Source organism: Onychostoma macrolepis, chromosome 24, assembly GCF_012432095.1.
Source record: "Onychostoma macrolepis isolate SWU-2019 chromosome 24, ASM1243209v1, whole genome shotgun sequence".
In the NCBI taxonomy this organism is placed as follows: Eukaryota; Metazoa; Chordata; class Actinopteri; order Cypriniformes; family Cyprinidae; genus Onychostoma; species Onychostoma macrolepis.
Window position 1 is genome coordinate 16,177,201 of NC_081178.1, and position 9,703 is coordinate 16,186,903.

The 9,703-nt window shown below is 35.1% G+C and overlaps 1 protein-coding gene across 1 annotated transcript; it reads right to left on the reverse strand.

The window, feature by feature from the left end:
* Nucleotides 1–623: 623 nt before the first annotated feature.
* On the reverse strand, nucleotides 624–9,608 carry LOC131532851 (sialic acid-binding Ig-like lectin 14). The gene is made up of 6 exons (XM_058764630.1): nucleotides 9,216–9,608; nucleotides 8,695–9,012; nucleotides 8,427–8,555; nucleotides 8,234–8,348; nucleotides 7,930–7,975; nucleotides 624–878 (listed from the first exon to the last, which is right to left on the reverse strand). The coding sequence occupies exons 1-6, from the start codon at nucleotides 9,586–9,588 to the stop codon at nucleotides 624–626; spliced, it is 1,236 nt and encodes a 411-aa protein (XP_058620613.1). The 5' UTR covers nucleotides 9,589–9,608.
* Nucleotides 9,609–9,703: the final 95 nt, after the last annotated feature.

A 9,703-nucleotide genomic window follows, 5' to 3' on the forward strand; every position in this document is an offset into this window, starting at 1 on the left:
AGATCGGTGATCCATGGAGAAATACAATTTAGCAATACAAACATAACTTTGCTTTCCATTTATTACTTTAAAATCACTACAAAAATATCTACATATATAAATCAATCAATAAAAAAAAAAAAGCAAAAAAAAAAAGCCATACAGCTTTTGACTGATTAGCTTGATTTTGTTTCTAGATATTGTTTCTTTATCACTACATTTAAGTCTATAAAGCATATCAAAACTCCACAAAGCACAATAAGTGTATTAGTTAGAACATTTGTTTAAAGAGAAAACACACTGGGACATTTGACTGCACGTCACATTTTGACATTATCAATACTGCTTGCAATCTTAATGCAATAGTCAGATCTACAGAAAGGAAATTGTGTCTACATGTGTCTACAAGTCTATGTGTCTACAACACAAGATTTCAAAATGAGAATGAGATGATATTTTTACACAGTATTTTTAGAAAATCCTCAATGACAAAATACATGACTGGAATGTCTGCATCTGCATTTTGAAATGTTTTAAGGAAGAAAAATTATTTAAAGTGACAGCAAGCAAAATAAGACAATTGTATCGTTTTATTTTTAGAATCTTTTTTTTTTTTTTTTGTGAGATGTAAAAAATAATTGTTTTTACTTTTTCACCTGAGCATAAATGTCCCCAGGCAGAACACTGATGGCTTTTGGTTTTTTGATTAACACATGCACCTGCGCATATACTACATCTGAACATTTTTCATTGTTGTCTTCTTCTATTGAACCTTTGATCTGAGAACTGAACTCAGTATTACAGTCAGGCACATATTGATCTTCAGAGATCTTCTCCTGGTTGGTTACGGTGAGAACAGTAGCATATGTGGAATTCCTGTCAATGGTTTCATCATGTGCCTAAAAAATTAAAACAAAAATATTTAGTGTATACAAGCATTTCAACTCCCTGAACAGTTTTAGCATGTTAAAGAAGTCATATGATGCTGTTTTAAAGATCCATCCATCCATCATAAAAAAGTGCTTCAGACAGCTCCAGGGGGTTAATAAAGGCCTCCTGAAGCGAATCAATGTACTTTTGTAATAAAAATATCCATATTTAAAACTTTATAAACCGTAATAGCTTCTGCTATCTGTCGTACTTGTGTTCACGAGAGAGTGGCGTTCCAGCGGAGGATGTAGGACGTAGATGTAGCGTAAGCACTAGTAAGAATATGCTAGTCTTGCGAGAACCAAGTTTTGTTTACAGCAAAGGAAAACCAATCTCCTCTTGGTATACATTGCAATCCTTCTTTACAAATCCTCATTTTGTACTTCTAATTCATGACCAATGCTTTGTTTTGCTCTCTCCTCTACGATTCCATGTTCGTCACTTCTCACCAGAGCTTACACTACGCCTACATCCTACGTCAACTCCTGGAACGCCACTCTCGTGAACACGTGTATGACAATTACCGGAAGCTAGAAATTGCGGTTTATAAAGTTTTAAATATGGATATTTTGCTTACAAAACACACTGATTCACTTCATGAGGCCTTTATTAACCCCCGGAGCCATCTGGAGCACTTTTATTATGATGGATAAATGCAGTTTATTGGACTTCTATTGGACTATTAAATATCACCCATTCACTGCCATTATAATGCTTGGAAGAGCCAGGACATTTTTTTTAATATAATGCTGATTGTATTCGTCTGAAAGAAGAAAGTCATATGCACCTTGGATGGCTTGAAGGTGAGTAAATCAGGTGGTAATTTTCATTCTTGGGTGAAGTATCCCTTTAAAATGTTAAGTGAATGGAATAGAAATATGCATTGAAGCTAGGGCTGAACCATTAATTACATTTGCGATAATATCGCAATATGAAGAAATGAGATTTTTCAATGGCAGAGGCTGCGATTACACTCTGTTCCGTGACACGCGAGAGTAAAGAGGTGTGTTCGACTTGAAGACCGATCGGTGTATGACATCAAAGTACGGCTAGAGAAAGCATAAGGAGACGTCAACTCTCTATTGCTCTCGCAGTACTTCGATGACAAACACCGATAGGTCTAAGCAGCACTGCTTCAAGTCGAACACATCTAAGCAGTCTTCAGAGGAAGCATCAAGTTGACACGCTACAGTGTTGCCAAGTTCACTGTTTGCCTCCAAAAACTTGATATTTAGCCCCTGAAATGCGAATCTTACCATGGGTATCCCTCCAAAAAATGTGTAGGCCTATTTTACCCCCTGGAATGTGATTTTTACCAGTGGATCCCCCCTTGAAACGTGATTGGGCTAGTTTTGATTAGCAATTGGGCGGGTTTTGCTGTGAAACGTTACACGCGGAATTGTTAGAAAGCATATATGAACGTACTTCAAAACGGCAAAATTACTCAAGCAGTAACAGTTTTACGGTGCATTTCATTACTGAAGACTACGACCTTAAGATAATTTTGGCTATATAATAATATAGCCAAAATTATAAATAATTAATAATTAATTTGGCTATATAATAATAATAATTATTATTATATATATATATATATATTCTTATTTATTTATTTATTTATTTCAAGTCTGTCTAAAGTTAATAGACAGTGTTTAAAAAGTGCAATCCACATGTTTACATATGTTTATTACAGTGACTTTGAATTACCTAAATACTGAGTGTGGTAAAGCAACAGATTTGTTTTTATATTTCTGCAATCCACTTCAGTTTGTGTGATTTGTTACTGACTTTCATATTAATGTTTATACCAGGCTTATTTGTCAGTGCTTTATGTTGACATAATTATTACATGCTTACAAGGCTGGAAGTTCAACAAATCAGTCAATATACTACTGATTGAAGTTCATTCATATCAATTCATGCATCACCTAATTTCATCATAACATATAGGCCCGGCCTATATGATATTAATCTATCTAATATTGTGTTGGTCATACTATACAATGATTTATTGCTTGTCTTCTTTGAATAATACAGAACATAAAGAGCTTTAAAAAATAAATGCATATTAAATCGCAATCGCAATATTGGTAAAAATAAAATAAAATCGCAATTAGATTATTTTACAAAATCGTTCAGCCCTAATTAAAGCTATTATGTTGTGCAACATAATTGTTTTATCCTAGACTTACAGAGCTTTAATAATAAAGTTGTAGATAAAGACAACCAACATAACGTTTAACACTTGAAAATAGTTTCAAATAGTAGGTTAGTTTATATTACATCTTTAATCAGCATCATAAACTAGTGATATTTGACTAAATTGGCCCCTAACAGAAAGGCTTTTAACTGGTTACACCACTTGACATTTCAGTTTAACATCAAATTTGACGTGCATTATCATGGACACCGGTGTAAGTGCATGGCCTTGGTGGGAATATTTCAGATGTCATTTTTAAAGTTAATACTCATTTTCATAATAATGATGAATTATCAATGTATTTCTGAGGTCATACCATTTGACATGTATACCTAAGAATACCTGACCATACCCTAAAAATGTCAAATTATCTCACATTTTAAAGAGAGTTACTAACCTTTGTAAACTAATTTTTGGAACAATGTTTTTATGGTTACACCACATTGACATTTTTACATTTACATTTACATTTATGCATTTAGCAGACGCTTTTATCCAAAGCGACTTACATTGCATTCAAGTTACAGTTCTTACATTTTCTCAGCTCTTGATTATTTTGCAATAATCCCCTAAATATTCTCTCAAAATTAATTAAAACCAGAAATTTTATACTTGGTCCACAAAAAAGAGAATGTATGCAGTTAATTTGCATATTTATTTTGAAATTGTAACCCTTTTCAATTTAATTAAACAATATGGACACAAAAAAATTAGTGTCACGTCATTGACCCAAATACTTAAATCATACTTACAGTCGCTGATTCAGAAGCGCTAGATTGTCAAGTCAGAATTGACCCTTTTTCTTTTTTCTTTTAAGAAATAGCCTTTGTAGCTGATCAGCCTTCCTAGGTTCACGAAACTATCGTCCATAAAATGTGTTGCACAAATTCGAACATTTGGGCTGTGCTGTTCTGTTGTAAATAATCTTAACCATGATTCCTAATTGCATCTACTTTCGGAAGGGCAAATAAAGTGCTTTTGCTTTCACATAGAAACACACAGCGTCTCCCTGACATGGCTGCATCAACACTACTGCGGTTACTGAAACCAAATTTTGCATTACGCAAATATTTCCACATCGTGATGTAGACATGTGGGGGTGTGTTTTAATTAGGCATTTTAGCCCAGTCTGGATCAGCCTTCTCTTTTAGATAGAATAAATCCTTTTGTGGGAGACTTTGAGTAACTCTGCAGATCTTATACAGTACATGCACAAACAGCTACAAAGGAAAAATAGAAATAGCATCATATGACACCTTTAAAGGCAGGGCAGGTCATTTAGTTCAAAAAGCACTTTTTGTTATGCTGGTTGAAAGTCTCTTCACATCAATATAGCAATCACTAAATTAGGTGGTCACAGCGAGCGAGAATGGAAGGTGTTATTATTATAACATTTTGCACTTTGTACTGGTGAATGAGACATGAGGCAATCTGACAGCATTGCATTCAACCCTCCACCAATGCCATCTCTCATCATGTCATTGGTTAGCCTGTCTGCCTATGCGCATTCAAGTTTGTTGGAGGAGGTGTGGCTTTGTAGAGGGATTTGCAGAGAGGATGGAATCTTATGCTTTTAAAGCTAGCTTGCTATTGCTAGCCTTTCCAAAATAATCTACCCTTGATGTTCTAGATCTGCTATGCACACAAGTCCATAGATACACAGACATGCTGATGTCAGTGTGTAAGATGTGCTGCTGCTGCATGAATAGGCACACATAAATCCTGTAGCAGATCTAGACTGGTGGAGCTGGGGGAGGTGGAGGGTTTCAGAGGAACTGCGAACATTGAAAATGACTGTTTAAAAGTTGAGCAGGCAAGATCACTGACTGAAGAATCTGCAGAGGCCTGTCAGCTTGTGCCATGTATTATGACGTGATTGCTAGCAGACTGCATGTTAAGGACCTATTAGCCTGCAACATCTAAAGTTTCATAACTACACCACATATATATCCTGGTATAAAATTCTTGAAAAATCATGATGACTGTTTAAGATAATGCACACTGGCCATCCACTGTAATTATTGCTTTTTTAAAAAGAAATGCTTTGCCATTTGCTTTTAATTGACACTGTCATATGTAAATGTGCTAATGTATTAAATGCAAAACTTTAGGAAACAATATGAAAAACTTTGCTCCCTTTCCTTATCCTGTGTTCAAATTTGCTGGCTTCCATGGTACATCAGCTTACAAATCAATCTGTAAATGCTAATTTCTGTGATTTCCATGTTTATTTTCATATGACAGTGTGTGGTCTACCATCTTATTGTTCTTTTGCACATGTGAGTCAGTTTAGGACAGTGACCAGTCCACCCTGGGTCAGATGACCATAAATTATAAAATTACCTCCTAGAAGTGACCATTGTATGTACCCTTCTCTAACAGACTTGTGTAAGGGCCCTTCATAAAGGGATTTAGATGATCTGTAAAAGTTCACTTAACTTGATGAAATATGCTCATTAGGAACACCCTGCAATATCATCACACACAGATGAAACTTCAGATATAACTCAGATATGGTTGGAGTTGGGTTAATATTCCTTAAAGGGATAGTTCACTCAAAAAAAAAAAATTAGTCCAAATAAACTCACCCTCAGGGCATCCTAGGCGTGTCTGACATTCCTCTTCCAGACGAACACATTCGGAGTTATATTCGACATTGTCCTGTCTGTTCCAATCTGTATAATTGCAGTGAATGGTGCCCCTGTTTCTGAATCCAAAGAAAAAGTATCCATCCATCATAAAACTACTTCACATGGCTCTGGGGTGTTAATAAAGGCCTTCTGAAGCGAAACGATGCGTTAGTTTAACAAAAATGTTGATTCTTAAAACTTTATAAACTGAAATATCCAGCTTCCGGTCTCTCAAGCAGGCACGTTCAGCGTATGATGTAGGTGTAACGAAAGGCGAACGTAAGATCTGGGGAGAGCGTGCATGACGAATGCGGATGGACAGAGGAGAAAGCAAAACCTGCAAAAAAAGCAAAAACACCTGTCACAAACTTATTTTTTATTATTGACACGAATGCACCATTTTAATCAAAACAGATACAGTTGACTTGTTCACATGGTTTCCATGTGCTGTACACAGAACTTGGTTCTCGCGAGATTACACGCTTCTCCCCGGAGTTTACTCTCGCGAGACTACAGTCTGCTTTCCAGATCTTACGTTGCGCCTTTCGTTACTCCAACGTCATACGCTCGACCGCCTTGTTGTGAACATGCCTGCTTGAGCGACTGGAAGACTGGATTTCAGTTTATAAAGTTGTAAGAATCTATATTTTTCTTAAACTAACGCATCGCTTTGCTTCAGAAGGCCTTTATTAACACCTCATAGTTTCATGATGGATGGATACTTTTTTTCGGATTCAGAAACAGGGGCACCATTCACTGCAGTTATACAGATTGGAACAGACAGGACAATGTCGAATATAACTCCGAATGTGTTCGTCTGAAAGAGGAATGTCAGACACTCCTAGGATGCCCTGAGGGTGAGTAAATCTTTGGCTAATTTTCATTTTTGGGTGAACTATCCCTTTAACAAGTTCCGTTGCTACTTTCTGAAATTTCATGTTAACTTGTAAAAGTATTTTGTAGTGTTTTTAAAATACAAAAATACAGTAGTTTATTTTGATACATGGTGTGGTTGCTCTATTTTGTACTTTATTTTGATACACTTAAAATGAAGGTATTTGGTATTTTATTATAAAATACATTTTGATGTATCTTTGCCCAACCCTGATAGTGGTGTACTTAAAAACACTTTCTGGTTGTTCAGTCAGTGGTGTGAAATGACTGATGTTTGAGGAAACATGCTCCACTTTATATAGCATGTAAAGCAGAAATGAAAATTGGTTTGTTTTTTGCTGACTTGAGAACACATTTCAGTTTTTAAAAGTATCCAGTGTCTTGCTTTTCTTTTTTTTCTTTTTTTTGCAAGTCTTCTCTTTTTAAGAGTTTATATTGTCATTTTCTTTTTTATTTATTTATTTATTTTTTCCAAAGATAAATGCTATTATTTGTACAGAGATTATTTTTTTTTAACATTTTCAACCCCTCTCCATCCACCCCAGAAAAAACCTTAGATGCCTTAGATGATGATAATTAAAGTTAAAATATAAACAATAATGAAAATAAATAATAGATAATATAGATAATAGTAGATAGTAATAAAAATGCAATAGTTAAGACAATGTCAATATATGTATAGGTATATACACCCATATAAAAAAAATAAATAAAATAAAATAAAATAAAATAAAATAAAATAAAATAAAATAAAATAAATAAATAATAATAAACAAAGCAATTCCAAGAGGGTCCTCACACCAACGGTGCTCGGGCCCTAATAAATAAAATAAAAAAATGGACACCATATTCAAAAGTGTAACAATGGTATGATAATAAGTGGCATAAACCTTACATATTTACATTTGTAAAAGTACCAAGCATCAGACACCAAGGGACCACCATGTAAAGAGGTTTGTGAAAAAGGAAAGGTTACAGTGTCAATGTAAAACCCATTACTCCCCAGGGAGTACATTTATGGCCGAGAAATATGATAGTAATGGTTGCCAGACATAAGAAAATTTATGAGAACCTCTGATTGAATATTTAATCTTTTCCAAGTGTAAGTATAACATCAGATCCTGAAGCCAATGCGATGCTTTAGGTGGGTTTATAGATTTCCAATGTAATAGAACCCGTCTGCGTGCCAATAAGGATGCAAAAGCGATAATGTTTAGTTGTCTTTGAGTCTAGTGTCTTGCTTTTCTAATTGTCTGGGAGTTTAAAACAATATGTATGAGATTAAAGTGCACATACTTGATTTACAGAAACTTTTTCTCCTCTGCGGGTCTTCATTCTTGTCCTGTGAGAGGAAGCAAAAAAAAAAAAAAAACTCCACTGAAAACTTGACTGTGCATAACTGAAGTGCTTTGTAAAAGCTAATCTGGTAATCTAGTATCACTGTATGAAGTCAAACACTAGCAACTCCATTTCATATGTTATTCATGTGTTTTTCCAACTGTGCCTGATGTTTAAACTAACACAAGCACAATGCTGTGTCTCTTAAAATCATGTTTCAAAATTACATCAGCGATGTAACTGTAAATATAATTTAATTTACCTTGCACAAAATCCAATAGCAAAGAGTGTGATCAGTGCCACAATTCCTCCCACAGAACCAGCAATCACAGACATAGAGTATCCATCTTGTCCTGTGTCATGTGAAATGCCTGTAACTGGAACAGAATGTATTTCAAATAATCTTCATTGCTGTAAATGATCTTGTTATTTACTTTTAAAACTGTGTAACTCACTTTCAGCTGTGAGCTGGATCTCTGCTGTTGAATGACTGCTAGATTTATTCAGTGCTGTCGAAGTCCCATTAGTGCCAAAAGAGACCGATGTAGATGGACTGATGTTGATGTGAGTTTCTGTTGGATGCACTATGACAGAAACACAAACACCTGTGCATTAGACATTTCTGGGTAGCAAAACATCAGATTATATATGTTTAAGCAGCACTTTGTGCATTTAAACAAGCACAGGATTCTGTTAAATGAAATAAGCAGTCACATCTCTTACACAGGACTCGTAGCATCACGGTGCTCTTCACAGTTGAGGCATCAGGTGTATTTCTTGGATATGTAGCAGTGCAGGTGATGTTCTTCCTGTGATCTTTGTATGAAGCTTTGAAGGTCACGTATGAAAACACTGACTGGGTTTTATCAGGTTTCTCCTGTAACTGTGTTGTAATGTGGGCAGATTCAGGGATGTTAGACCAGGATATTGTAGGAGGTTGTTTGGGGCAGGGGGCTTCAGCAGAGCAGCTCAGATTGACTGTAGTTCCCTCCTTCACATACTGTAGCTCACTGGGATTCAGTTCAGGAGGTTGTGCTGAATCTACAGGAAAGAAATAATAAAATATAATAAAATTTAAAAAAAAAAAATAGTTCATCATAAAGAAACTTAATAATGCTAGTTATATAGTATTATGTAAATAATATTTACATTTAAATGTATTTATTTATTTATTTACTTACATTTAATGACATAAAGTATGGAAACCTGTCCTGTATGTAAAAGGCAGTTTAGATGACATTTACCTGTGACATTGATCCTCACAGTCTTGCTTGAAACATTTGACCTGGGGTTAAATGTTGCTCTGAACACATTTGGCTCCATTTGCAGTCTGAAGTAATAGAGGTCTGAATGATTCTTCATGATGTTATAGAAGACAGTTGTGCAGTTCCTCTCATTGAGATTTCCAGTCATCTGTATGTCACTGAATCCTTTAATAATGTATTCACTGCTATTAAAAGCTATAAAACTGTCTTTGCTAGCATACTGTGATATGTTTTTTAGCCAGATCCCATAAATAGATTTTGTTCTTTTTCGTTTGTCCTCAAAATTAGAGATGCTGAATGTGCAAGGAATCTGCACACAAGAGCCTGTCAGAGCTGTTACTGTCTGAGGCATCACAGCAGAGTAGAAATCATCAGCTGGAAGATAAAAATACTTTAGTGAATAATGACTTAGAACTTAGCGCGATAAAGATCTTAAAGGGACAGTTCACACCAAAATGAAAATTTGT

Coding starts and splice junctions, on each gene's coding strand:
- LOC131532851 (XM_058764630.1), bottom strand. CDS start 9,588: ATGCCTCAGACAGTAACAGCTCTGACAGGCTCTTGTGTGCAGATTCCT. Junction 9,013..9,215: donor TGTGAGGATCAATGTCACAG/GTAAATGTCATC, acceptor TCTTTCCTGTAG/ATTCAGCACAACCTCCTGAA. Junction 879..7,929: donor AAAAAGTTTCTGTAAATCAA/GTATGTGCACTT, acceptor TTAATTTTTTAG/GCACATGATGAAACCATTGA.